The sequence below is a fragment of the Diplodia corticola genome, assembly GCF_001883845.1.
Source record: "Diplodia corticola strain CBS 112549 chromosome Unknown scaffold79, whole genome shotgun sequence".
In the NCBI taxonomy this organism is placed as follows: domain Eukaryota; kingdom Fungi; phylum Ascomycota; class Dothideomycetes; order Botryosphaeriales; family Botryosphaeriaceae; genus Diplodia; species Diplodia corticola.
The window spans coordinates 77,131-103,523 of record NW_017971558.1 but is presented as its reverse complement, the minus strand read 5'-3'; the positions used below and the strand labels follow the sequence as shown (position 1 = coordinate 103,523).

General features: G+C 58.0%; 11 protein-coding genes across 11 annotated transcripts; 7 read left to right on the top strand and 4 right to left on the bottom strand.

The window, feature by feature from the left end:
- Positions 1-340: 340 nt before the first annotated feature.
- On the bottom strand, positions 341-1,793 carry BKCO1_7900029 (uncharacterized protein; the record flags this gene model as incomplete). Its single annotated transcript, XM_020279126.1, has 2 exons — positions 341-1,627; positions 1,737-1,793. 2 exons carry the CDS (start codon positions 1,791-1,793, stop codon positions 341-343), a joined length of 1,344 nt encoding a protein of 447 aa, XP_020125778.1.
- A 739-nt stretch (positions 1,794-2,532) lies between these two features.
- On the top strand, positions 2,533-3,537 carry BKCO1_7900028 (uncharacterized protein; the record flags this gene model as incomplete). Its single annotated transcript, XM_020279125.1, has 2 exons — positions 2,533-2,688; positions 2,812-3,537. The coding sequence occupies 2 exons, from the start codon at positions 2,533-2,535 to the stop codon at positions 3,535-3,537; spliced, it is 882 nt and encodes a 293-aa protein (XP_020125779.1).
- Positions 3,538-4,048: 511 nt separating this feature from the next.
- Positions 4,049-7,468, top strand: BKCO1_7900027 (atp-depentend dna; the record flags this gene model as incomplete). The annotated part of the gene is made up of 1 exon (XM_020279124.1): positions 4,049-7,468. The coding sequence occupies one exon, from the start codon at positions 4,049-4,051 to the stop codon at positions 7,466-7,468; it is 3,420 nt and encodes a 1,139-aa protein (XP_020125770.1).
- Positions 7,469-8,034: 566 nt separating this feature from the next.
- Positions 8,035-9,284, top strand: BKCO1_7900026 (homoisocitrate dehydrogenase; the record flags this gene model as incomplete). The annotated part of the gene is made up of 4 exons (XM_020279123.1): positions 8,035-8,062; positions 8,119-8,150; positions 8,203-8,381; positions 8,447-9,284. 4 exons carry the CDS (start codon positions 8,035-8,037, stop codon positions 9,282-9,284), a joined length of 1,077 nt encoding a protein of 358 aa, XP_020125777.1.
- Positions 9,285-10,597: 1,313 nt separating this feature from the next.
- Positions 10,598-11,038, top strand: BKCO1_7900025 (small secreted protein; the record flags this gene model as incomplete). Its single annotated transcript, XM_020279122.1, has 1 exon — positions 10,598-11,038. One exon carries the CDS (start codon positions 10,598-10,600, stop codon positions 11,036-11,038), a length of 441 nt encoding a protein of 146 aa, XP_020125775.1.
- A 3,490-nt stretch (positions 11,039-14,528) lies between these two features.
- Positions 14,529-15,101, top strand: BKCO1_7900024 (glyoxalase; the record flags this gene model as incomplete). Its single annotated transcript, XM_020279121.1, has 1 exon — positions 14,529-15,101. The coding sequence occupies one exon, from the start codon at positions 14,529-14,531 to the stop codon at positions 15,099-15,101; it is 573 nt and encodes a 190-aa protein (XP_020125776.1).
- A 287-nt stretch (positions 15,102-15,388) lies between these two features.
- Positions 15,389-17,703, bottom strand: BKCO1_7900023 (uncharacterized protein; the record flags this gene model as incomplete). Its single annotated transcript, XM_020279120.1, has 3 exons — positions 15,389-17,206; positions 17,256-17,443; positions 17,496-17,703. The coding sequence occupies 3 exons, from the start codon at positions 17,701-17,703 to the stop codon at positions 15,389-15,391; spliced, it is 2,214 nt and encodes a 737-aa protein (XP_020125774.1).
- Positions 17,704-19,180: 1,477 nt separating this feature from the next.
- On the top strand, positions 19,181-20,397 carry BKCO1_7900022 (ribonuclease t2; the record flags this gene model as incomplete). The annotated part of the gene is made up of 4 exons (XM_020279119.1): positions 19,181-19,298; positions 19,357-19,626; positions 19,712-19,799; positions 19,878-20,397. The coding sequence occupies 4 exons, from the start codon at positions 19,181-19,183 to the stop codon at positions 20,395-20,397; spliced, it is 996 nt and encodes a 331-aa protein (XP_020125769.1).
- Positions 20,398-20,607: 210 nt separating this feature from the next.
- BKCO1_7900021 (autophagy protein) lies at positions 20,608-21,669 on the bottom strand (the record flags this gene model as incomplete). The annotated part of the gene is made up of 1 exon (XM_020279118.1): positions 20,608-21,669. The coding sequence occupies one exon, from the start codon at positions 21,667-21,669 to the stop codon at positions 20,608-20,610; it is 1,062 nt and encodes a 353-aa protein (XP_020125773.1).
- A 1,655-nt stretch (positions 21,670-23,324) lies between these two features.
- Positions 23,325-24,050, bottom strand: BKCO1_7900020 (rna polymerase ii mediator complex component med8; the record flags this gene model as incomplete). Its single annotated transcript, XM_020279117.1, has 1 exon — positions 23,325-24,050. One exon carries the CDS (start codon positions 24,048-24,050, stop codon positions 23,325-23,327), a length of 726 nt encoding a protein of 241 aa, XP_020125768.1.
- A 320-nt stretch (positions 24,051-24,370) lies between these two features.
- BKCO1_7900019 (threonine ammonia-biosynthetic) lies at positions 24,371-26,178 on the top strand (the record flags this gene model as incomplete). Its single annotated transcript, XM_020279115.1, has 3 exons — positions 24,371-24,553; positions 24,604-24,820; positions 24,875-26,178. 3 exons carry the CDS (start codon positions 24,371-24,373, stop codon positions 26,176-26,178), a joined length of 1,704 nt encoding a protein of 567 aa, XP_020125771.1.
- Between the last annotated feature and the right edge of the window lie 215 nt (positions 26,179-26,393).

Genomic DNA, 26,393 nt, shown 5'->3' with positions numbered 1-26,393 from the left:
GGCCTCGACTATCCGATTGCAACAACAAGCGCTTGAGACTGAAACACCTGTTCATCGGGGGTATCAAGGCCGCTTGCAAGCCTATTGATTGATAGATTGACAATCTGCTTGCGCTTGCTGCGAGCCCTGCACAGACTTGAGCATGACCTTACAGGTTTCATCTGCGGACAGATGTTCGCTTGAAACCCCAACACTTCTACTGAGTAGATAACACAAGTGTCCTCAAGCGCCGTGGTCCATTCTGAACAAACATACCCAATACCAGGTTCAAGCTATCCCAGAACCAGTCCTCCGAACCCAATGCTCGCAAAGCCAATACCCCCGAATACCCCGTCCACATTCAGCAAGCCGGCCCTTCAACCTCCTTCACCGCCTGCTCAATCTCCCCCTCCACAAGCCGCACCACCTGCCTCGTCGACATAACACATCCCTCATCTTCCTTTTCCTCCCCACCCCCTCGCGGCTCCAACTCCCTTTGCCAACTAACCAGTATAACAACAATCTTGAACACCTCCTCAACAAACCACGGCAAGTCGTCCAAACCATCACTCGTACCACCATCCTCATCGTCGTCACCTGCACCACCGACACCCCCCGCCATCACCGTCACACCCACCCGCGCACGCTGTTCCGCGACCTCCTCCAACACCTGCAAAAAGTATCCCGCATTCGCCAAGGCGTCGCAGCCGTCGCGCGTGTCGGCAACGACGCGGGCGAGCGTCTTGCGCAGGACGTCGTCGCGGCGCTTCTTCTGCGCTCTCCTCCGCCGCCGCTGCTGCTCCTTCGTCTTCTCGTCGTCGAGCTCGTTCTTCGTGTCCGCTCCAATCTCCTTCTTCTCCTTCTTCTTTCCCTTTCCTTCCTTTTTCTCGAGTCGGGTTGGGGACTGGCTCCGGTCCTGGTCACCATCCCGTTCTCGTGCCTCGAGATCGCGGCCAACGTTACCGAAGTGACCGGCCCTCGCGTCGTCGAAGAGCGGGCGGATGCGCAGGTACCGTGGTGGGTCGGCGGTGGTGGACGGGTCCCACACGGATGATGAGAGGGGAGCGGCGAGGTGGGCGTGGATGGCGCTCGGGTGGGCGGGAAGGCGGGCGAGGAGTTGGGCGAGGATGTGGCGGGCGGATAGGGTGGGTCGCGTCCTGTGCGGCGGTGGTGGTGAGATGCCCGCATTGTCGGGAGGCTCGCTGGCAGCGTTGGCGTCGGTGGTGGAGCTGAGATTGGTGGTGGTGTGGGCTTCGTCGACGTCGTCGTTGCGGTCGGCGGCGGAGGTGGCTGCGGTACGGCGACGGGCGCGCCGAGTCTTCTTCTTCGTCTTCTTATTCTCCTGAGTTGGTTCCGCGGCAGAGACGCCGGGGGAGCGTGGTAGGGCGGCGGACTCGGCGAGCGCAGATTCTATGGCAGCGGACTCGCGGCGGGCGGCGGCGCGCGTGCGGATACTGGTAGAGAATGCAAGGCTGCTACTTGGTCGAGACATGGGTGCGGACGGCGGGCGGAGGGCGAGCTTGGACACCGGCGGACGAGTGGCCGGCTTGAACGACAGCGGACGAGTGGCGGACGCTGGCGGCGGGGGTGGCGCGCCGTGGATGCGCTCGCCGTGGGCGCTCTGGACGATAGGACTTAGCAAATTTTGCTGTGTAGATCATGAGTGTAATTGGAGCAGAACAGCCTGGACGGGCATGACATTCGGGAGTGTGATGGGCGTTTGGGATGGAAGAGCAGGCGTGCGATTCGGTACTTACCCGCGCCGCATTCGCAGGTGTACGCCTCGGCCCCTGGTTTAAGGCTTTATTATCCATTGCGCTGCTCTTACTGATGGCCTTGTTGTGTATGGAAACGAGCTGGAACGTAGAGCTGAAAGCTCGCGGATGTGATATTGGCGCACACTTCGAGCTTGGAGCTGGATAGAGATACGGCCGTGCGCAAAAAGCTGCCATTCCGGCTTCTCAAAATGCCAGCTTTCTCGGAAACATATGAGCCGATCGCCGGGCGCACTGTGTGAGTGGCTGGGGCGCAGTGTGGGTGGCTCAGGTGAAGTGACTCCGGCTCCCAAACCAGCTTGCGGGCAGACCATTAACCAATCAGGGCCCTCACAGTTACCTATCGCACTCCCTCTTACAGGTTCACTCAGCAGGCTCCTCTCGCTTCGACTCGCTTATGGTGTTATTGTGTCGGAGGCTACGTACTTATAAACCTCCCACCCAGTAACTCCTGGACCTCTCCCTCCTCCTCCAGACAAGCTCGTTCATCCACCGACTTGAGTCAAGTTTCGAACACACTTCCCAAGTTCCTTGAAACCCCGAACCAGTCATCCAAGCTTGCACTTGCGCTTCTTCATCCGCCTTTCGCGAGCCAGATCAACCACCAATCTTCATTCAACTCTTCATCCAACTCTTCATCCAACTCTTCATCCAACTCTTCATCCAACTCTCCATCCAACTCTTCATCCAGCTCTCCATCCAACTCTCCATCCAAATCTCCATCCAACTCTCCAAAAACCTTACCCTCTACCACTCAACCCAACAAAAGCCAGCCGCAATGCCTTCCAGAACCTTTATGAAGCATTCCAAAGGCGTCATCTCCGAAGGAGGAAGGCTGGTATTCATGGACGACTTTGTCAAGCGCTACCGCGGAAACAGCCGCCGCGCCAACCGCGAGCTCAAGGAGAACATCCAGCCCGACGACCTCATCAGCGTAAGCAACAATCCCACCATCCCCCTCACACGTCCAGCTCACCCAAACCCCACTCGACCTTTCTCTCCCCTTCCCCGCGACACCCGCACCCACCACCAACCCCACTGACACCTCCACCCACAGGACCCCGACCGCATCAACCGCGTCGAACGCCTCGACGAGCTCAACATGTTCAACGAGCTCTTCGGCGGCACCGAGCGCACGAGCACCTCCGACACCGCGTCCAACCGGCCCCGCGAGGTCAACCCCGAGATGGCCCTGTGCGCCGTCGGCTCCCGCGTCGAGGCCAAGCACCCGACCGAGATCATCAGCACCGAGGAGATGCAGACCCTCGTCACGGGCAAGAAGAAGAAGAAAGCCGCGCCCGTCCGGTCGCTCGGCCCGCTGGAGACGTCACCCCAGCCGCAGGAGAAGAAGAAGAAGGCGTCGTCTTCGTCGAAGAGGAAGACGTTTGGCGGCTTCGAGGTCCGTGACGGTCGCGGTCGCGGTTGCGGTCGAGATGGCGGCCGTGGCCTCGGTCACGGTTTCCGTCTCGGTCGCACGCGGCCCTCTCGTGCTAGTGTTCGTGGCGGTGCGGAGGAGAAGGAGGGTGAGGAGAAGAAGAATGAGGAGGTCGAGGGTGAGAAGGAAAAGACTGAGGAGGTTCAGGGTGAGGAGAAGGTGGTTGAGGCTGAGCAGCAGACAAAGCCAGCTGGAAGTGAGGCTAAGGAGAAGGAGATGGAGAAGACGCCTGCTCTCGCTGGAATGAAGAGAAAGGCGGAGGATGACGAGAAGAACGAGGACAATGAGGAGGTCGTTTTGGTCCCTACGAGGAAGGTCAGGCGCCTGAGCAAGCGTACACTGGAGTAGGTGGGGGGATGAGAAGCTCAAGAGCCAATTCTTGGTTGAGAGATGGTGGTGAGAGACGGTGGTGAAAAATGGTGGTGAGAGACACTGGTGAAAAATGGTGGTGGGGAACTGCGGAGGATCTTTGCTTGAGTCTCTTTCTTCTGCTTTGGATTTTTGTTTCCTTCGGATACACCGGCTTTCATGTTTTCTTGTTTTTTCTTTTTTCCTGACGATAGCGGGTGGTGTTGAGGTGAGGGTGGATCGGCGGATCGGCAGGCGTTTCTTCCGTTGCTCACAATGCGTTTGCTGGTCCAGCAACCAGGGAGGGTGCCATGGTAGGTACTCAGATTCGAGCGAATCAATTTCATCATCATGAAGAATCAAACCGTTCGTTGCCTCGTGCCTCATCGAGCTTGCGGCTGCTGCTTGACAACCAGCTGGCTCATCACGTGCTCGCGCGCCAATCCGACTCGCGTCGCGTTGTTTCCCGGCGGCGATTCCACGACATCCCAACTCGCTGTCGCCGACATCCATGGACGACTTGCTCGGCGGCCTCAATGACGCACAGAAGAGTGCCGTCTCGAGCCCAGCCTCCGTTCTCCAGGTCCTCGCGCCCCCCGGATCTGGCAAAACGAAAACTCTCACCGCGCGCGTCGCCTATCTCACCTCGTGTTGCGGGATCAAGCCATGGAATATTATCGTGTGCACCTTCACCATCAAAGCCGCCCGCGAGATGAAAGAGCGCATTCGCGCTCTCGTCGGCGACGGCGTTGAGGCGAAACTCGTCCTCGGCACTTTCCACTCCGTCGCCCGCCGCTTCCTCTGCTTCTACGGCCACCATATCGGTATCGACAAGAACTTTGGCATCGCAGACACTTCTGACACCACTGCAATCATCAAGCGCATCATCAAACGTCGCGGCTATGGTGTCGAACCATCTGCGGCCCGGTCTCGCATTTCCGGACTCAAGGCCCGGAGCACCAGCTGCGATCAGTACGCTGCGACCCAGAAATCTGCAGAACAGCAAGAATTCGCTGCCATCTACTCGGAATACGAGGAGACCCTCAAAGCATCCAACCTCTTGGACTATGATGACCTGCTTCTGCGTTGCGTCGACCTTTTACACAAACGCCCCGAATGCGTGTCGAATATTCAGGCTGTGCTCATTGACGAGTTTCAAGACACGAACCACGTGCAGTACGAGCTCATGCGCCTTATGGCACAGTACCAGAAGAGTATCACCGTTGTCGGTGACCCCGACCAGAGCATCTATGGCTTTCGCTCGGCAGAGATCAAGAACCTCAAGACAATGCAGAAAGACTACCCGGAAACCGTCGTCTCCATCCTGCAGGAGAACTATCGGTCTGGTGGTGCCATTCTCCAATCCGCTCAGCAGGTCATCGAACAAGACCAAAGCCGGCCAGCAAAGGCGCTCTTTGCGACGCACTGTATCGGTGAGATTCCCGTCTTGCGTCGCTTGCCTTCCGCAGCAGTCGAAGCCTCGTGGATCGTTGCCGAGATCCAACGCTCTCGAGAATTGACGGGCAAGCTCCTCAATCATTCCGACTACGCAATCTTGCTTCGTTCCGCTGCTCTGTCCCGCCATATCGAGGCCGCCCTCGCCAAGGCAGGCATTCCGTATCGCATGGTCGGAGGCTTACGTTTCTTTGATCGCATCGAGGTCAAGCTTCTCCTGGATTATCTCCGCGTCATCAACCGACCTGATCACAACGATGCCCTTGCTCGCATTATCAACACTCCGTCACGTAGGATTGGCGATGTAACCATCCGAGGACTGCTGGAGGAAGCGGAAGAGAGAAAAGCTTCATTGTGGAGTGTCATCCTTGGAGCAGCTCAGGGTAACAGGAAACCGAAGACGAAACTTACAACTCAAGCGGAGAAAGGCATCTCAGAATTTGTAAACGTCATTCTAACATCACAAAAGAAAATGGCGGCCACAGGAACGGCCAAGTGCACTCTCTTGGAACTCATCTCGCACGTCATGAAGAAGCTATCCTTTCAAGAATATCTCCAAAAATCTCACCCTGAAGATTTCGATGGGAGATGGGCCAACGTTCAAGAGTTGATCGCTCAAGCTACGGATGCTTCAGCAGCAGCAGAAACAGAAGATATCAGGCTGAATGAGGAGGCTTTGCCGATAGTCGAAGGCGTAGAGCAACGCGAGCTGTCAAGCGCCGAGGACGAGCTTGCTAGATTCTTGGCTAATGTCGCCCTGTCCACTGAAGTCCAGCAGGAGGAAGGTGCGACCACCGAGCAAGTCACCATATCTACTATCCATGCGGCGAAAGGCCTCGAATGGCCCGCCGTTTTCATTCCAGCTGCGTACGAGGGGTCAATACCGCATTCGAGGGCGGAAGACCACGACGAAGAGAGGCGGCTGCTTTACGTGGGGATGACCAGGGCGCAATCGCTCCTGTACTTAAGCTGCCCTGTCAAAAACTCCCAGAAGGAGAGCACGACGCTTTCGCCATTCGTTTCCGACCCCAGCATGGACAACTTTTTCATCAAACAAGGTCCAAAGTTCCGGTATAGCCTTACGCAGGACCTCGCTCGTATTCTGCGCAGAGAATGCCCTCACGAGTCGGAGTGTAGGAAAGGCTGTGAACTCGTCGAGCGCACCGAAGACGACTACTGGCCGTTGGATGGCGACGATGTGGACCCTGAGGCCAAGTCCTGGGATTTCTTCAACACCCGAAGCACTGCATCATCCGAAGAGCCCAGCTCCAAGCGCCGACGCCCCAACGACTTCGTTCCCGTATCCCTGGCCGGAAGCAATGTTTCTGTAACAATGGACCAAGCCACATCATTTTCGATCTCGAACACCACGGTCCCCGCATCCACCGCCGGATTTATGAGCGCCGGCGCACGGATGCGCGAGATGGAGGGATCCGCCGAAGAAGCCAAAGCGCAGCAGCGCGCGGAGAAATTGCTCGTTCGCGAGCACGCTATGGCCCGCAGCAGGGACGCGGTACGAGCGCGCGAGCACGACGACAAGCCGGCCGTCAACAAGGGCGGTAAGGCAGCGAAGCTACCTCCCGGGCAAGGAAGCATCACGAGCTTCTTCGGCAGGCCGACGACCGGCCGCAAGCCCGAGACTTGTCCAGACGAGCAGGTGCGCGGCGCGATAAACTTCGTGCGTGAAAAGAAGCTCAAGAGCGTCAGCGCCGCCATGCCTCATGCAGCAGCGGGAGTGGCTGCAGCAGCAGCCCTACGCCGCCATCAGCCTCCCCCGCAAAAAGGTCAGCAGCGACAGCCCACCGCCGCCGCCGCTCCCCTGATGAAGCGCAGCCTTACGGCGCCATCATCGTCCGCCTCATCCCTGGCCCCACCACCACCGCCGCCGCCGCCGCCGCTCGAGGAAATCGAGAACGCGAGAGACCGCCAGCGCGTCCCGCCCGCGACAGCCCTGCCAAGAAACGTCGCAGCTCCTTCTTTTCCTTCTTCCGGCTTCTCGGCCGTTCCTCCGAGCGCTGTCACTGGAGGAGGTGCAGGGCAAGGGGGGCACAGACTGCGCACGGCTCCCGTGCCCGGACGGCCGGTGCGCAAGCAATACGAGGATGAAGAAGACGACGACAGGGTTGCTGCTGCTGAAATAGAACGGCCGTTCGAGGGAAAAAAGAGCGAGGGGAGGAGGCGGAAACCGTATTCTTTCATGTCGAGCTCGCCGCCGCTTCCCGAGTCGGACGACGACGATGGGAAAGACGAAAGTGCCGGCGAGGACGTTGCTGCGGTGGCGATGACGGTGGCAGTTGATGATGATGATGATGTCGTGCCTGCGACTACGTTGCATAATACGTCGATGGCGAGGCTGGCGGGTGGGAATACTGGGCCGGTGCGGAAGAAGACGTTGGGGATGAGGAGGAGCGTGCAGGGGTGGGGTGCTGAGGGCGTGAATAAGCCTTTCTCGGCGCCGGCGAGGAGAAGGACGTGAGGAATGGGTGGGCGGATGGTGGTATGGGGGCTGTTGTCTGTTTTTGGTTCTCGTTTTTGGGGTTCAAGGATGGGATTTGGGGCCTTGGTAGTAGATATCCGTACTGATGGGAGGAGGGGCGCCTGCTTCCGTGTTTGGCGAACGCTTCAAGAACCATCTCGTTGCTTGACTCTCGTGTCCTCGCATGTGTGGAAGGAGGCATGGAGTATTCTGCCGTCAGCAGTTGACGGCTTTGGAGTTTCTAGACATGCTCAGTTCTTTAAACGTGATGCTGCGCCGCTCAATTAACCGCGGTTACAGTGGCCGTAGTGGCGCTGGGTGGATGACTTGAAACTGCGAATCCGCCACATGAGCTAAGTGAGCAGAGAAAAGAGTACCATGCTCACATGAGGTGTGAGTCTATGGGAACAAGTAGAAGAGTCATCATGTGGTGTTGTCGTCCTATGGTCAGGCCAGGCGGGCCGAGTCCGATGTCGGCGGGAGCGAGTCGGGCGCCCGAGCTTCCCCAGAAAATATTATTCGACCGCGCGACACCTGCGAAGCGTTCCGCACCCCGCCCGCACACAATGGCAGCTACCAGAGCTCTGAGGATTGGTATGTCGCCCAGCAGCAGCATCGGCAATGGCCCGTCCCGGCTAACCTGCAGCCAGGTCTGATTCCCGGCGACGGCATTGGCCGTGAGGTGAGCTCCCAGCGCCCCGTCACCCAGCGAGCGAGCTCTGACGCACGCCCAGGTCATCCCCGCCGGCCGCCGCGTCCTTGAGGCCCTGCCCGCATCGCTGGGCCTCAAGTTCTCTTTCGTCGACCTGAATGCCGGCTTCCAGACCTTCAAGGACACGGGCGCTGCCCTGCCCGACAAGACGGTGGAGACGCTGCAGAAGGAGTGCGAGGGTGCGCTGTTCGGTGCCGTCAGGTAAGCAAACACTCAGCAACGAGCAAGCAATGCACCTAGCTGACACGGCCGTCGCCTGACCGCAGCTCGCCGACGGTCAAGACTGCCGGCTACTCGTCGCCCATTGTCGCCCTGCGCAAGAAGCTCGCCTTGTACGCCAACGTGCGCCCGGTCAAGTCGGTCGCCAACGCCAGGTCGCCCGTCGACCTCGTGATTGTGCGCGAGAACACGGAGGACCTGTACGTCAAGGAGGAGAAGACGTACGACTCGGCCGACGGCAAGGTGGCCGAGGCCATCAAGCGCATCTCGGAGAAGGCGTCGTTCAACATCTCCGAGATGGCCGGCGACATCGCCCTGCGCCGCCAGCGCGTGCGCGACTCGGGCATCGCCAGCATCCACCAGAAGCCGCTTGTCACCATCACCCACAAGTCCAACGTGCTGTCGCAGACGGACGGCCTGTTCCGCGAGACGGCCCGCAAGGCCCTCGCCCAGGCCAAGTACGCCGGCAGCGTCAACGTCGAGGAGCAGATTGTGGACAGCATGGTGTACAAGCTCTTCCGCCAGCCCCAGGACTACGACGTGATTGTTGCGCCCAACCTCTACGGTGACATCCTTTCCGACGGCGCCGCCGCGCTGGTCGGCAGCCTGGGTCTCGTCCCTTCTGCCAATGTCGGCAAGGGCTTCGTCATCGGTGAGCCGTGCCACGGCTCTGCGCCTGACATTGAGGGCCAGAACATCGCGAACCCCATTGCTACCATCCGCAGCACTGCGCTCATGCTCGAGTTCCTCGGCGCCGAGGAGGCTGCTGCCAAGATCTACAAGGCGGTCGATGCGAACCTCGAGGAGGGCAGGCTACTGAGCCCCGACATGGGCGGCAAGGCCAAGACTACCGAGGTGGTTGAGGACATCATCAAGAGGTTCTAAGGTGGGAATGCAAATACGATGGGCGCCTGGTGCGGAGAATTCGGAGGATTTGAATGTAAGCGGCGCAAAAACGGGCTACCATGTGCAAGAAGTGAACGTAAAAGAAGAAAAAATATGGAATTGATATGGATTCGATGTGAGCACAAAATCCTTCGATCATGCGCAGCTGACCTGCAGGATCTCGAGCTGCAGGCACAGGAACGAGTGCAGGTAACGATCTACGGTACGCGCCGATCCTACAGTTGATCGCCTTGTTTCTCACAACCGCACGCACATCAGCCGCGGGCGCGCGAAATGATCGGCAGGTCCTACCCCAGAGTCGCAGCGCAGCAGCAAACATCAGCCGCAAAGGCGGTGCGACTGGAGCCTTAGCACAGCACAGTCAGAGTTGGATGCAAAGAGGGCGACATGGATATAGAGAGAGAGAGTCCCACAAGTCGCACCGCTCTAGCGTGACGCCACGTTGTGTGCACAAGGCGTCCTGCAGGTCGTTGCTCCAAGGACGGCAAGCCGGATGATCGCAGTCGACGCGAGGTGGTGTGTTCTTGCACGGCAGCGATCGGATGCATTGCTAGACGAATTAAGCGTGCTCGGCACTGCGGGCTGAGTGCGGGGGACGGACAAGGCGAAGGCTTGGGTAAGTCAGGCGGACGGGGGGCTGACATTATACCTAGGTCGACTTAATGGCAGATGTACCACGGTCCCGCGTGCCTCCTTTTGACGTCCTGCTTACTTAAATTCAGCCAGGGTGCAGGATGCGACGGTAAGGTGACACCGAGCTGTGGCCGTGAACACGAGCTCTCCACCATTGCGCTGTTCTAAGCAAAACGGCGCGCCGAAGTAGCGCGGCCGGCAATACGAGCTGGCTCTTGGCTCCTGCTCGCAACGATGGCATCCGTGCAGCCGTCTCGCCCGATCCAGGACGTCTATACGCTCTCAACACTGGGGCCTCACCGGGGCCTCATGTGATTTCCGCACCTCAAGCTCCGTATTCCGCACCTTGCTCCCCTTTCTCCGCACCTTGCCGGCTGCCAAATTTAGCCATTCGCCGTCGTATCGGCCCTCTCTGGACTACCGGCGTCCGGCCCGCCCCAGCAGAGTTGCCACTCCCACCGCCGTGACGTCGATGTACCTGTCTTTCTCTCCTGTTGTATACGATCTGCCAGCGCAGAGCTTCTCCCTATCCCGTAGCTCGCCATTGAATATATAAGGACCTCTTCCGCAGCTCCAATCCCTCTCCTCCATCACCATCACAACTCCATCCTCTCAATCCAAAGCATCATCAGCTTCAACCCAAACCACCACCACCAAAAATGCAATTCTCCACCGCCCTCCTCGGCCTCCTCGCCGCCTCCACCACCGCCTTCGCCGCCCCCGCCGACCTCGAGGCCAAGCTCATGACGGCCGTCGCCTCGCAGTGGACCATCACCGACTTCACCCGCACCTGCAACGGCGGCGACACGTCGTGCCACCTCTCCTTCGGCATCAACCGCAACGACGGCTCGGCCGTGCAAAAGTGCGCGTACGACGTCACGGGCGCGCCCGCGTCGCGCGCCAGCTACAACAGCGTCGCGTGCGGCGCCTACACGGTGTCGTCGGGCTGGAGCGGCCAGTTCGGCGACGGCGCCGGCTTCTCGACGCTGTCCGTCACCGACCGCAAGCAGATTGTTTACCCGGCCTACACGGATAAGCAGCTCGTCAGCGGGCAGGTCGTCAAGCCCGATCAGAGCTATGCGCCCCAGGCGCTGCCTTAGATTTTCTTGACTGACTGAGTGGGGTTGGGATTGAGATTGATATCTGATGGGGATGGGGGGGTTTTTACGACAGTCCTTAATGCGTAATTCGTAATCTACGAGATTTTTTGGTTCGCAAATCAGTCATGACTTCTGGCTTCTCTTGCTGTGACGTGTTTGTTTCTCTTCTTTTTTTGTTGGACAACAAAGAACATGTTGTAGATGATAATCTCCATCACCCAACAAGGGTCTCTCATTCAGCAACGTGTTATCATGAACAACACCCTCGTTGAATCCCTTTCTTCATTCGCCTACATAAACCCCATGTAGTAGCAGCGATTCAATAGATCATCCAGCTATCAGCTTCACTTCTTTCACCCGGCTGTGATCACACCGACTGACACTTTTTTTCTGCTTCTCTGCAGTGGTTTCTCGTCTGCCGTTACCCGGCTGTGATCATCCGACGCATGAACCGTGTTGTTTGGGGGGAGGAAGAAGCAGTTCGCAGCCTTGCCTTTCCTCTTGGTCATACTTACACGCTACTTCGACGACAGAAAAGTCGATGCAGGAAACAGGCGATGAGGAGGTCCTAAATGTGTTTGAATCTGATGGATCGACTCCTCTGTGGGGCTAGCACTTCGTAGGAGACTGAATACATGAGTGAGATAGACTAAGTCTAATTGGATATTCTATCCTGAGAAGTATCTACTATATGCGGCGCGTCCTCAATCTTCTTCAACAAAATCTTCACGGTACGCTGGCCGGCCTCGGCATTATCATGGGCAAAATCTCGTGCCCCCCAGCATCAAGTTGTAACAATGGTGGAGCCACACACGCGCATTTCCCCCCTCCCCCAAAGCGCTGAATACGCCATATCGAAGGAGGGAGGGAGGCAGAGTCAGCCAAGCCCAGTCTATGATCAGTTCTCCGCGAAACAAGGAGGCCAGTGGATCCTACTCGATGGTCGGTTCTCGCAAAGCAAGGAGGCCAGTCAAACAGTTAGTGGGTATCCTCGCTGTTTCCTCTCTCAAAGGATCCTCAAGTGATGGTCGCTCCTCATGGACCGTTGGAATCAAGATATAGATATGTATACATGTGTGTGTGTGTGTGTGTGTGTATGCAGGATTCCAAAGAAATCGAAGGTGCTCATGGGACGGCCCGGCTGGTGCCCGCCAGGCCAGGTGCTGGTGGCGCGCGCGTGCGAGGTGGCTGCACGTGCGGGCTATAAGGGTAAGGCAAGGCGCGCGCTCAGAGCGCATGCGCTGATGGGGAGGACGTGCGTGATGGAAGCGGCGTGAGATGCGCGGAAGGCGGTCAGGTGGATGGGCGGGGCAGAGGAGGGCAAGGGATTAGTGTGTGGGGGAGGGGTATAAGAAGTTTCCTTTTTGTTGGCGATGCAGCTGTCTGCGGGATTCGATGGTGGCGCCCGTTTCGGTGTGAGGCGTAGACACACACTAAAACATCGAAGACTGCTTTCCTTGCGCCCTGTCGTGGATCACTCGTCTGGGTGCTTGGCTTCTGCTTTGTTTTGTTTAAGGGGGAAACGGTCTCTGTTATCTGAGCATTGCCACGCATTCTTATGTAATGAGTGGCGTCGTCAACATATCCTGCTCGCATCTACCATCATCGTAAGGTGATGCTGCTTTCCAGCAGTAGAAAAAAAAGCTGATGTGCTAAAGATTCCAACTTTGTCCGTAGTTCTACGGTGAAATGCGAGTGACCTTATGTTTAGGTCCCGACAGCAGCGCACCACAAAAAGTAGACTACTTGATACTTACAAGATCGAAACTTCGATTCTGAAGTAGCGCTTTGGAATCGTTGACATAAATCCTTGATGAGCGGATATAAATAATATTCTTGGACATGACGCGTTCCCTCGATTACAAAAAACAAATCATGAGAACTTCAGGCACGTGTCAACACCAGCTCCTATGTTAGGGCGAATGATTTACACATGCGAGAGGCTGCATCCTACTCCTGCCGCCCCCCACACCACAAGTGCCACAATTTGAATTTGGCCTCAGACCGTGCCTGGGAAAGCCGTCTCCGGAACTTGCTCGGGAAATATCCTGTATTCGAACACAAGGCGACCTACACGATACCTACTGTAACCATGACGCTGGTATGTCGAAAGAAAGCACTACATAGCCAACGTAGTAGCCAACATATCACCTGTTTGCACCCTCACTTCGCTGTGACACCAACAGCTCACAGGCGCTCCCAAGCCCGCCACCCTCTCTCACTCAGTCTCGGCTCATGGACCTCGGCATTACCGGCCTCGCTCCTGGCAAACGATGATTCGCCCAGTACGAATCCCAATCCCCGTCCGTCGGATCAGTCTAATACCAATGCGAGCTCCCGCAGTCCCTGAGATCGCCTGCCAGCAGCCAATGATCCATCACCCCGTCTCGGCCCGGACCGGTGTCATCCCAGCGGAACGGGGTCATCGAATCGAATATTCCCATGTATAGCTGATGAGTCGGCTGCATTTCCGGGCCAGGTGTGCTGACCGAATCCCGACCTGATCTAGGCTCGACCTCTGGCACACAGCTACCTCGGACGGTTTAATGGAGTCTGGGACTCAGCTGGCGGTGCGGATGCCAGCTACCTACCAGCTCTTGTTCGTTCAATGCGGGGGTGCGTGAAGGAAGGCGAGGGGGGGGAGGGTGGCTTGGGGATTGGGGTTCATTGGAGATTGTGGGGTCGGGCCGAGAACCACACGTCCTCGGCTGTACCAGGGCCGGAACAGGCGTAGTGCAGGAAGATGAAATCCGGACCCGCAGGCTGTCCGAAATGGCGCCCCCCTCCCTCCTGCATCCTGTCGAACAGCGGAGAATGTGACTGGTTGGGTCCGACAGTCGGCGCTGACACGGGGCGCTGGCAGCATGTCGGGCGCATCGTTGTTATTGTGAGGACTGGAATCAATGGGCGAGCACATCTGGACTCGGGAACATCGGACGAGATTAGATCTCCGGGAATGATGCCGCGATGCGTGTGTTGAGATTGGGCTTGTGACCCCTCCTGGTCCGTGCTCGTTGGAGGGGTAACAATGCGGGGAACGAAGCTTCTGGGGAAGGCAGTTTTCGTGCATACCCCTCACGCCTGCACGCTGCGATACGGGCCATGTCTGCGATACGGGCCGAGTCGCGCCGGCCAGCAGGTGTAACTGCGGGGCGGGCCGACTGCGACCGCCAAGTGCTGGCTTGCCATTGGCCAATCGAGAGGGAGACGAATGGGGGACTCGTGCGGAAATCCCCCTCATTGGCCGTGGCTGCCCCAAGCACTTCCGGACGCCCTCTCCAGTTGGTGCGACCCCGCAATCCAGTTTCCAGCCCGGTGCAGTCCCACTACTGAACACCCAGATGCCGCCTATAAATATTTCCACAAGCAGCTGGCTGTAGCCTGTTCTTGCCATCTCTTCCCTCCAACTCTCTCTCTCTCTCTCTCTCCCGGCTCAAACAAACCAACACCAAACCCGCACAGTCCACATCACAAGCCACCACCCTCCACAATGGCATCAAACGGCGTAAGTCACGACCCAAACCCCCTCACCGCAAAGCCCGACGACATCAATCTCACCCTCGCCTCGCAGAAAACCTACAACCGCGTCTTCAACCACGTCGGCGTGTCCGTGTCCGACGCCGAAGCGACGGTGGCGTGGTACACCAAGGTGCTGGGCTTCAAGCTGCTGGGGACCGTGTGCACCATCACGCGGGCGGAGCACCCGGAGGACGCCATCTTCGGCATCTACCCGGAGAGCCTGCAGGAGGTGAAGCTGGCCAAGATGGCGACGGGCAACGGCGTCGGCTTCGAGATCTTCGAGTTCGTCAACCCCAAGTTCCAGCAGGCCAAGGAGTTCGAGTACAACCGCGGCGGCTTCTTCCACATCTGCGTCACCGACCCCGATCCGGACGCCGTCGCGCGCACCTTCATCGCCGAGGGCGGCAAGCAGATCGGCAAGACGGTCGATCCGTCCGGCAACGGCGACATCAAGACTCTGTACCTGGCCGATCCGTGGGGCAATGTCGTCGAGGTTGTGGATGTTAATTTCGAGTATATGGGACTGAAGTCGGCGTTGATTTAGAGAAAGAAAAAAAAAAGAACGAACGAACGAGATAACCCGCGCGCATGCCGTGTAACCCAAAATAGAGAACGACAGATATCAATTTGCTTCACATCGTTGCTTCAATTTTCTCATCAAAAAGTCTATCTATGCATCTGTTTTTCTCTTCTTCTATCGGAAACGCCCTTTCTCAAACTTACAATAAACTGCCACAAAGGAGAAAAAAGAAAAAAAACCAAACAAGCCACCGTCCCCAATCCAACCAACACCTCCACCAACCCCCCAAGCGGAACACAGCATCAGCCAGCCTAGTCGTACTGCCTATCCTTGCGCAAAACCGTCGTCGGACCCAGATCCGTCGTCAGCGAGATGTGCCCGACCACCTCGCGCGCGCTCACATCGCCAATCCTGACCCTGACATCCCGCATCGCGCTGGCCCTCTGGACGCCGCTCTTGTACGAGCCCTCGGCGTGCCCAGGCAGGTGCACGTTGTCGCGGGTGTACGTCGACGCGAAGCCGAAGACGTCCGGCGCGACGACGACGAACTCGAGCACGACCGTCACGCCGCCGGCGACGACCATGACGACGGACGTGATCATGGCGACGAACATGTGCGGCCACCTGCACCGGTACACGCGGCGGCCGGGCCGGGTGACGCGGGCGGCCGTGTCGTTGAAGGGCGTGGAGGAGGTGTCGCCTTGCTTGAAGACGAGCCGGTTCGCGGCGTCGAAGGCGGGCGGGGCCGGCCGGTCGTGCAGCAGGTCGGCTTGCAGGTAGGGCGGCATGTAGAACGACTGCCACCACGTGTTGATGAGGGTCTCGAGGCGGGCGGAGAAGTCGGCGATCGGGACGGATGAGTAGTCGGGCCACGGGTAGTACTGGCTCGACACGTACCCGTCGTTGGTGCCGTTGAGCCAGAGCTCCGCGTTGGTGGCGCCGATGCCGTCCGTGTAGCGCGCGTAGGCGGCGGGGATGTTCTTGGATTCGAGGTACGTGAAGCGCTCTTCTTGGCTGACTGACGCGCGGGAGAGGGTTTGGAGGACCATGCGGAGGCCCTGCACGGGCGTTCCGCCCGTCGCGAGGTCGTGGTTGGGATCGCCCTCTGAGAGACCGTCTTGCGAGTCTGAGTCCCAGAGGCCTGGGTTCCAGACGTCTTTCCATTGGTTCAGCGGGCCGTTGCAGCTCCTTGAGTTGCAGCCCCAGCTCTGGTCTTCGACGTTGATCGAGGAGAGATATGGTACGGATGTGTCTGCGCTTTGTACCTCGTTCAAGAGGAGCATCGAGTTGACCTCGCAGGATGTTTGAGAGCAGCTGACGTTGGACACGACGTTCTGAGCGCCGATGGAGCAGTATGCCAGGTTGACGGGGACCTTTGGCAAAGGGGCAGGTTCGCTCTGGGCATCCGACACTTGGTCTGCGAAGGCATCCCACTGTGGATTTCCCTTCATTGAAACGAGCCGCATGGGCCAGGATGACTGCGACGCTGTCATGTTGTTCGGGACCGCCAGGTCCATGACGAATGCCTGGTGAGTCCAAGCATAGTCATGGTTGAAGTCGTTCTGATCCAGCATCGACGAGTCAATGTGTGAACAGTTGACGGCCCAGTGCCGAGACGGAAGCTGAAATGTCGTTTCCGTATTCAGATCCTGACTCAAGCCCGCAATGGGAATCCCCATCAACGAAGAGTACGTAGTAGGCCGACTGGCATCGAGCTGCCTCCATTCGGCGGGATTCCAGCTTCCGTTGCCCGGCATCAACGAATGGACCGAGGGTATCTTTACGTAGTCTTTGAAGTCCCGTGGGGAGCTGACTTTGGATTGCATCAAGAGTGAAATCTGGAAAAAGACTGCGCTTGAAAGCAGCAGTCTTGAGAGCGGCATCGAGACGTCTTCCGAGGCCTTTACCGTGTCCTGCGCGGCCTGGATCAAGGGCAGATACTTGACTGTTCCCTCCGTCGTGTTGTATGTATCCGAGAATTCGCCAAGATGCAGGACAGCCTGGCTGGCGAAGGGAGGAAGCAGCCAAAGAAGGATCATTCCTAGGCTGGTGATGGTGAAGGGACGCATGGTGACTTGGGTTCGAATAGCAGTGTAGATGGATTGGCATCCAACGAAGCGTTCCAAAGTCTGGACAAAGTCAGGGGGCAACATGGAGGTTGAGCAGCGACAGACTTACCCCGATAGTGATTCCGGTCTGGGCCCGGTAAAGAGCGAATTTGGAGAAAAAGCGTCCCATGATGGTGGTGAAGAGGATAGGAGTCACAGTGACCCAGAGCGAAATTTCGCGGAGTTTCGTTTTGGTGCTATAGTATTTGGCGTCGTCTTCTGGTTTTCCATGCATTGCCGCAATTGTGAAGACGAGTTCTGTCGTAGTCAGCACGTGCGGGTGTCGAGGTGTATGGAACATGGAGCTTACGGAGGGTATGTACCGCATTGATAAGTTGAAGGATGCCGAAGGCGACAGAAAGCACGCGCGGGAGGGTCCAGCGGCCGAGGTAGCCATCTTTACGCTGCAAAGGCCGGTCAACGACGATGCTTGGCTCGCGCGACTGAAGTGACTGCACGCGCTTCAAGTTGTGGATCGGCGACACAAAATCCTCCTTGTTGATGGTAGGCGAGGTCATGGTTTCGAAGGTTGGCAGCCAAGCTGCCAGGCGGCGGTGGATGGTTTTCTTGCGCGCAGAGTGACGGACGAAAAGTAGAGGAGGGGGAGGTGGGCAAGAAGAGAAAAAAATAGAAAGAAGTAGGGCAGTTTCGGCAGTGACGACTCTGGCCCTGTCTCGTGACCGCCTTCCTGGGTGGGACTGGGAGTAGGTGTCAAGGAAGCCAGAGAAACCGTAGCTTCACCCGACTGTATAGATCGAGTGAACGAACGGGTGAGTGGAGATGACCGTAGCCCATGAAACAAAGAGTGATGAGGTGTAAGGCTTCCAGGCTACCAATGTTGCAAACAACTTTGGCATAAGCTAGGTAGCACGGAGGCCGAATACTCCATGTTTGCCTATCGTACTCCCATGCTTCATGCATACTAAGCTGGATCGTCGTGGATGGCATCATGCCTGGTTTCTGGCCGAGTAAACTTGCAATCGTCCGCACTCCTAGCATCTGAAGTCCCCGGAAATTTCCAAGACCTCATGTTCCAATCTTACCATCCTGAATCAAGGTTCAATATCAGCAATCGACTGGAGTCACTCCGTGATGTCACAGTCGCGTAAGTACTGAACGACATAGCTAAGCGTGCCAATGTTTCAAAAATGGAAGTAAACGGATGTTTAGGCATGAGTTGGGTTCGTGGAGATATTTAGTCAATTAGGACAGTAAGGCTACGGGTGTACCTTTGAAGTAGTAGGTGGCGTCGCAGGGTCCGTCCGGAAGAGAGAATTGCCGAGATGCGGAGGACTGTGTGGGGTATGGACGCTGCACGTGATAATGTTTTTGTATATAATTTATCAAATCCGCAAATTCATTTCCAGTTGCGGCCATGGCCTAGTGGTTATGGCGTCAGTCTTACAGTGGCCTTGTGCCTCCATGTGAACACTGAAGGTCGGTGGTTCGATCCCGCCTGGCCGTAGTATCTCGATTCCTTCTTTTTTTTTCTTTTTATCTACTCTTCCCTTATTAGTCGATCACCCTGGAACAGAAAAGAGTGTTGACAGCATTAGCCAGCTACCTCTCACAGTACTTCTGTTTTGGCTCAAACGCACTTATCTCTGCATCGCCAAAGCAACCGAACAACCGCAAGCGAGGGACGCCATCTCAACGACATAGCCAACCAGCTCTCCGCGCCAACCCCGTGCCCAGCCCCAAGCCGCCAAATCATTGTTTCCGCCGTGCCCCCGTGCCTTCCGTTATAGCTATCATGTTTTGTCTCTACCAACCACCGCCGCGCCGAGACGGAGATACCCCTCCAAGCGAATACCTCCGGCGAGAGGAGATAAAGCTAATCATCCCGCTCACCCGTCACCGGCGGCTCCCGACTGAGCTGCAAGTCATTGAAATGACTTCAGGCGAGAGCCAGTTCAATGTATATGAGCAGCCGAAAATCCTTGCGACAGGAAAGATGGAGGGTAGATAGTGATCGAGACACTTCATTCTTCCACAATGATGCCATCGTCCTTGTCCGCCTCTAATGCAGCATTGCTGCTAGTGACGCTCAGCAGCACGGCCGCCGCCGCTCTGTACAGCAACACAAGCACCCTGAACCACACATGCCAGCTGAGTACGCCAAAAACAAAACCTACCCACCCCGACCCGATCCTAACACGAACCAAATGCAGCCGACCCCATCCAATCCTGCTCCGTCGCTGCGCAGCCAGGCCTGACCGATACCTGCTGCACCGAAACCTTCGGCGGGCTGGTACTCGCCACACAGTTCTGGGACACGTACACCGGGTACGAAAGTCAAGCCCAGCTGCTGCCACAAGAATCGTGGACGATCCACGGGCTGTGGCCGGATTTTTGCAACGGGTCATACACGCAATACTGCGACCTCAGCAGGCAGTACGACCCGGACCCGAGTCCGAAGACGACGAATGGGCTGGCGAATGGTAAGCTGCCTGCTCATCTCCACGGGGGAACAAAAACCGAGAAGGTGAAAGGAGAAAATGGTGTGTTGATACATGGACAATGCAGGCACCGTCGTCCCGCCGTACAACGGCTCCGACATCAGCAGCTTCCTCATCCCATTCGGCAAACACGACTTGCTGGAATACATGAACACGTGCGTAGCCTCCTTCCACCCTCCCCCAAAATCCCACCCAACGCACGAAGCTGACTCCTCCCCCTCCTCCGCCCACAGCTACTGGATCGCCCAAAACCAACCAAACTGGCACCTCTGGGCGCACGAGTTCTCCAAACACGCAACCTGCTTCTCGACCTTCGACACCCCCTGCTACGGGCCGCCCGGCGCCCACAACGCGCCGCACGCCTCCGTCGTCGACTACTTCGAGACGGCCATCCTCTTCGACCGCCGCCTGCCGACGTACGCCTGGCTCGCCGACGCCGCCATCGCGCCGTCCAACGGCACGCCGTACGCGCTGTCCGGCATCCGCGACGCGTTGCGGGCCCGCTACGGGGCGGCGCCGTACGTGGGGTGCTCGGGCCCGCGGTTCAACGAGACGGCGGCGGGGGGAGGGTCGGCGGACGGCGGGAGGACCGTGTTGAGCGAGGTGTGGTATTACGGTCATGTTGTGGGGCGGCCGCAGGAGGGCGTTTATCTGCCGGTCGATGCGACGGGGGGTGGGACGAATTGCGCGAAGGCGGACGGTGCGGTGTGGTATTATGAGAGGGCGCTGGGATCGGAGAGGGTGGTGGGTTGAGACGTGTTGGATGATTGGGGGAGGTGATTGGCCTTTTAAAGCGTGTAGTAGTGTTTTGGATGAGGGAATGAAGAGTCGAGAGAAGGCCTTTTTTTTTGCTAGCTTGCTGCTTCCTGAACACCTTGGGTAGTACCGAGAACTCCGTTTATGCTTTTCCATCCACCTTCCACAAATCATACAGTCGACCAGAAACCTCGACAATTTTCCGTTTCACCAACCCCACCACTTCTTGATCGTATCTCCAATCGTCGCCTTTCCATGCTCCTGCCTCTGCAACCTCCTGACCCGCTCCTCCTCGAACAGCGCCTCGACCTGCTTCGCAATGATCTTGCTCTCCGCATACTCGCCCTGTATCACCCTCAACTCCACGTCGCGCTCCTCGCCATGCAGCTCCTGCAAACGCGCCTCAAACTCCTTCCGCATCTTCGGACTCAGCCCGCGCATCTCGTCCAAACTCTCGGCCAACTCCCTCTCCTCCCTCTCCCTCGCCTTCGCCTCATCCACCTTCGCCCGCGCCACCCCCTCGACCCCCACCACCACCACCGGCGCCACCTCCCCCTTCATCGCCGCCGCCACATTCTCCCTGCTCAAAATGCTCCCAAAAACCGGCGGCTCCTCCCCGCGCTCCCTCGCCTCCCTCACCGCCCGCTCCTGCGCCACCATCCGCTGATACAACCGATCCGCATGCATCTGCACCGCCTCCTCGCGCTCGCGGCCCTCGCCCTGCACCGCGAGGTACCCCAGCGCCTTGAGGAAGCGGCTCTGCATCGTGTAGCAGCGGTCGAGCGCCTGCGTGTCGGCGCGGCACATGGACACGCGCGCCGCCCACGACCCCGACCGGAAGCAGTCGGACAGCGCCGCCTGCTCGAAGGCGCAGTTCTCGAGCGCGGCCCGCCCGATGTTGGCGCGGCGGTCGTTGTACGCGGCGACGATGTCGGACAGCTTTTCTTGGTCCGACCGCGTGCGCGACTCGATGCTTGAGAGCGGCTCGTATGTCTTCCAGAGGTGGGCGTAGCGCCCGTCTGGGTAGAGGGACTCGGCGGGGGCGGAGGCGGGGGAGTTGTCGTGTTGTTGAGGGGTGGTGGTGGTGGTGGTGGCGGCGGCGGCGGGAGGAGAAGGGGGTTGGGCGAGTTGCTGGTGTTGTTGTTGGTGTTGTTGCGCGGCGGGCGTGGAGGCGGACTCTTTTTCGAGGAATTGCTTGAGGCTGGGGTCGAGCTGCTTCGCCGGGTCGGCGGAGGCGCTGCCGTCGGATGAGCCCCAGAACCAGCCCATTGTGATGTGTTGCTCCGAGGTTGTTTGCGTGTGCGTGTGGGTGGAGGTCAATTGGTTGTGTGGGGGTGGATGAGGTGGATGGGCGATGGGTGGTGAAGGATAGCTCGGGTTGTGAAGAAGAAAGTCTTGGCCGCTCGCTCGGCCGTCGGAGGTGCGCACTTGCCCCGCTTTCCTCAACCATCTAAACCCTCGTCATCCACCAGCCCAAGGCCATCGTTTGACGACTCGTATCATCAAGATGTGCTGTTCATCATCTAGATGTATATGCACCAACAATTTACGCCGCCGCCGTCTGGGCCGGGAGATACCACGCTTCATATCTGGCCAACTACCGGGTAACTCAATAGCGTGCGATTATTAGGCTACTGTCTCACCATCCTTTCAAACATGCCCTAGAACGCTACAGGCAGAGATCGCTATGCCCGAGCTACTGCAATCGACCAAACTCCATTCGACTCCTACTTCGACATTTCACATGTCCGGGAGAAATTTCCAAAGATTGGACTTGCTGAAGACCAGTGGCTTGCTCATGCATCCAGCATGAGTTTGATACCCATCAAAGAATATGGCGATGCAGTCGCTGTAACATAAATATGTCACACAATGGCTTCGAAGAGCACATGAAGTCTTCTCATCCGAACAACGTCTCCATAGAACAACTGCCGGAATTAGCAGATGCGTGATGGCTCCAAAGACCGCGACTACCCGCTGGGGACTGGCCTTTGCGATGAATGGGACAAAAGATTGAGAGCACTCGATCCAGATGCCCGTCCTGGGGAGCCGCTTTTTGTGACTAAGAAGCAGTTCCAGAAACATGTTGGATCACACATGGAACAACTCGCTCTTTTCGCTACTGGGCCTTCGCAGTTCACGGCTTCTGAGCTGGAAACTTCGAGGCCCTCGAAATTTTCTGTCAAGGAGCTCAACACCTTACTGAAAATAATAGATAGATGCCACTTTACCGGTTCCACAAGCCCCTCAGCGAGGCTTTCTGCCTAAGGACAATGATGGCTTTTGTCAAGTATGTGGACTTTTCTACCAAGTGTCTACTTCCGCCATGCCGTCAATTACATATTCTCGTTTATCAAAAACCCAGCGGAAGTTGAAGCAAAGATACATCATAGCAGAAATGCAGCCTTCTACAACGATCGCGTCACTACATGGAGAAATATTCCCATCGAACATGGTTCCTTCGGTCCTTAGAGTCGTCCTTGTAGTCATCCTCGTGATAGTCGTCGGACTCAAGACAGCTAGGTCTTTGCAGAAGAACATGGTTCTAGGCAAACCCGCAGCTGACTGGGCCGCTCTATGTGCCGTCGTCCTGTTCGAACCATCCGGGACCCTCCAAACGCTGACTTCGCATCCTTCGGGCGCCAGCTCAGTGAATCAGCGTGCCAATTGAACCGATATGCTGAAGCGACAATATAGACCATTAGAGCCGAACAAGGAAGAGTTACAAACCAACTCTTGAGGAAGGACTTTTCCAGACGGAGTTGGGCGGCACCTTCAGTCCACTGCTCTTGCCACCCCCAGCCCAGCATGACCTCCTAACACAATCTGGGGAAGCCGCGAGTCTGCGGAACGCGTGAGCGCGTATGTGATGTCTGCCCTTGCAGAATCACGTCTACCACGGGGCAAGGCAAGGCCAAAGACGCTCACGCCGCCACGCCAGTGCTGACGAACTTGAAGATATCGTCCAAGGGCATCATAGGGCGAATCGGCGGGATAGTCTCCGTCTTCTTGTCGGCCCCAGCGCCCTCGCCGCCCTCGACGCCTTCCATGGCGCCGCCCTCCTCATCCTCGTCGTCGTCGTCCTCATCCTCGCCCTCATCGTCCTCGTCCTCGGCCGTCAGGACCTCCCTGCCAATCTCGCCGCCCGCCGGCCCCGCCCAATCCCACAACTCCTCAATCTGCTCCCCCGTCAACCCGCCATCCCCAACCAACCTCGTCGCCCCATCGCCCCCGCCCCTCCCACCACTCGCACCTCCCTCCTCCTCGTCGCCCACAGCCAACCTCACGCCATCAGCGATCCAATCCTCGACCCACGGCACCATCTTCTTGCGCGTCAGCTGCGTCGCCATGTTCTCGTGCGAGCGGCCGGGAAATGTGGGCAGCGGGAACGGGTGCGCCTGGCCGAGCAGGGTGCGGTTGGCGGCGAAGGCCTCGAGCAGCGCGCTCAGCCGGCCGTTGATGATGTTGGACTGGTGCGCGACGGTGGCCCACGGCGCGGGGGCGTGCGTGTCCCAGATGTGCGCCAGCTGCGTCGCCTTGAGCACCTCGAGCGCGCCGTTGAGGTGCTGGATGCGCTGCGCGAGGAGGTCGAGGCTGCGGATTTCGTCGGGTGGGGCGCGCGAGGTGGGTGGGTGGGCGTGGGCGGACATGGTGGTGGTGGTGGTGGTGGTGGTGCAGCTCTGGGCTGGGCTGTCGCGGTTGATTTGGTTGGAGTGGAGCTCGAATGCGACGTGTAGATGTGCGGTGGTGGTGTGTTTGGTGTTTGGTGCTTGGTGCTTGGTGCTTGGTGTCGGCGGGCGGAAATGGACGAAGCTTGCGCGAGTCAGTCGCGAGGTCGGATGATGGGAAAATGCGGGACGCGGGTTTGCCCTGACGCATCTGCCAAAGAATGCAGCCATATTATCGAACGACCACATTTCTCGCACATACCTCTCCTTTCCTTTCCACCAGCCTTTTGCCACGTTGAGCCATGGCGAACCCAACATCGCCCAAGGCCACGACCAATGGCACCATGTCCCGCCCGCAGACGCCCAAGGTCAACAGCTTCGCGCTGACCGAATATACCGCCAACCCGTCCCCGCCGCCTCAGAGCCCGGTGGTGAAGACGCAGGGCGTGCCCGAGCACTTCCTGCTGCCCAACGGCTTCCCAGATGTAACACCGCCGTCCTGACTCTCGCGCCGCTGCTTCTGACCGTCGAGCAGTACCTGCGACTGATCCTGACCTCGCGCGTCTACGAGGTCGTGAAGGAGACGCCTCTGACCCATGCCGTCAACCTGAGCAATCGCCTGGAATGCAATGTCATGCTGAAGCGCGAGGACCTGCAGCCTGTCTTCAGCTTCAAGCTGCGCGGCGCCTACAACAAGATGGCGCACCTGGACCAGGAACAAAGCTTCAAGGGTGTCGTTGCTTGCTCTGCGGGTATGTCGGGAACATTGCGCAGCATGCTGGACATAAAGTGCTGATTGCTGCCAGGAAACCATGCCCAAGGCGTTGCATACTCTGCCCGGAAACTCAAGATCCCCGCCACCATCGTCATGCCATCCGGCACCCCAGACATCAAGCATAAGAACGTCTCGAGACTAGGCGGGCACGTCGTGCTCCACGGACCCGACTTCGACTCGGCCAAAGAAGAGGCACACCGGTTGGAGAAGCAGCACGGGCTGGTCAATATTGCGCCGTTCGACGATCCGTACGTCATTGCCGGCCAGGGTACCATCGGCATGGAGGTCCTGCGCCAGACGAACCTGCAGGACTTGGAGGCAGTCTTCTGCTGCGTGGGTGGCGGTGGTCTGATTGCTGGCGTCGGTGTCTACATCAAGCGTATAGCGCCCCACGTCAAGGTCATTGGTGTTGAGACGTACGATGCCAACGCCATGGTCCAGTCGCTGAGGGAGGGTCGCCGCGTCGCCCTCAAGGAGGTTGGTCTCTTTGCCGATGGAGCCGCCGTGAAGAACGTTGGCGAGGAGACATTCCGGGTGGCCTCGGAGGTCGTGGACGAGGTCATCCAAGTCACGACCGACGAGACTTGCGCCGCCATCAAGGACATTTTCGAAGACACGCGCTCCATCGTCGAGCCCGCAGGCGCGCTGGCACTGGCGGGTCTGAAGAAGTATGTCGCGGCCAACCCTTCGCCCAACCCGAACCGCGGCCTCATCGCTGTTGCTTCTGGCGCCAACATGAACTTCGACCGTCTTCGATTCGTCGCCGAGCGCGCCGCGCTTGGTGAGAAGAAGGAAGCGTTGCTCTCCATCACCATCCCCGAGAAGCCAGGTGCTTTCGCGAACCTGATCAAGGCCGTCCACCCCATGGCATGCACAGAGTTTGCCTACCGCTACAACGACGCATCCAAGGCCAACATTCTCATCGGCGTCGCGCTAAATGCCGCCAGCCGGAGCCGCGATCTGGCCGATCTCCTCGCCCGCCTAGAGAAGGACGGCATGCACGCCATCGATCTCTCGGGCGACGAAGTTGCCAAATCTCACGTCAGGTATCTTGTTGGCGGCTGTCCTTCGGCCGTCTCCACCGAGAGGATATTCGCGTTCGAGTTCCCGGAGAGGCCAGGTGCGCTGTACAAGTTCTTGACCACGATGCAGCCTGATATGAACATCTCGCTGTTCCACTACCGCAACCACGGCGGTGATGTCGCCAAGATATTGGCAGGCATCCAGTGCCCTGAAGCCAAGGAGAACGAGCTGAAGGAGTTCCTGGAGAAGATCGATTACCCCTTCAAGGAGGAGACCGAGAACCCGGTCTACAAGATGTTCCTGAGGGAGTAATGTTTTGATGATAGGTAACGTCGTGTATTTTGTCATGTGCGCATGTAGTCTTCTGGAGTTAAAGGTGGATTTTGAATGATAGAGGCGAAGAATATCCGTTCAGCGGCCAATGAGACTTGACACAAAAGCCATTTACATTACGTCGTCTTTTGCTGACCATCTAGTGCATATTATTCAGATTCTTGAGCCCTGTGTGACAGACGTGAGCGCAACTT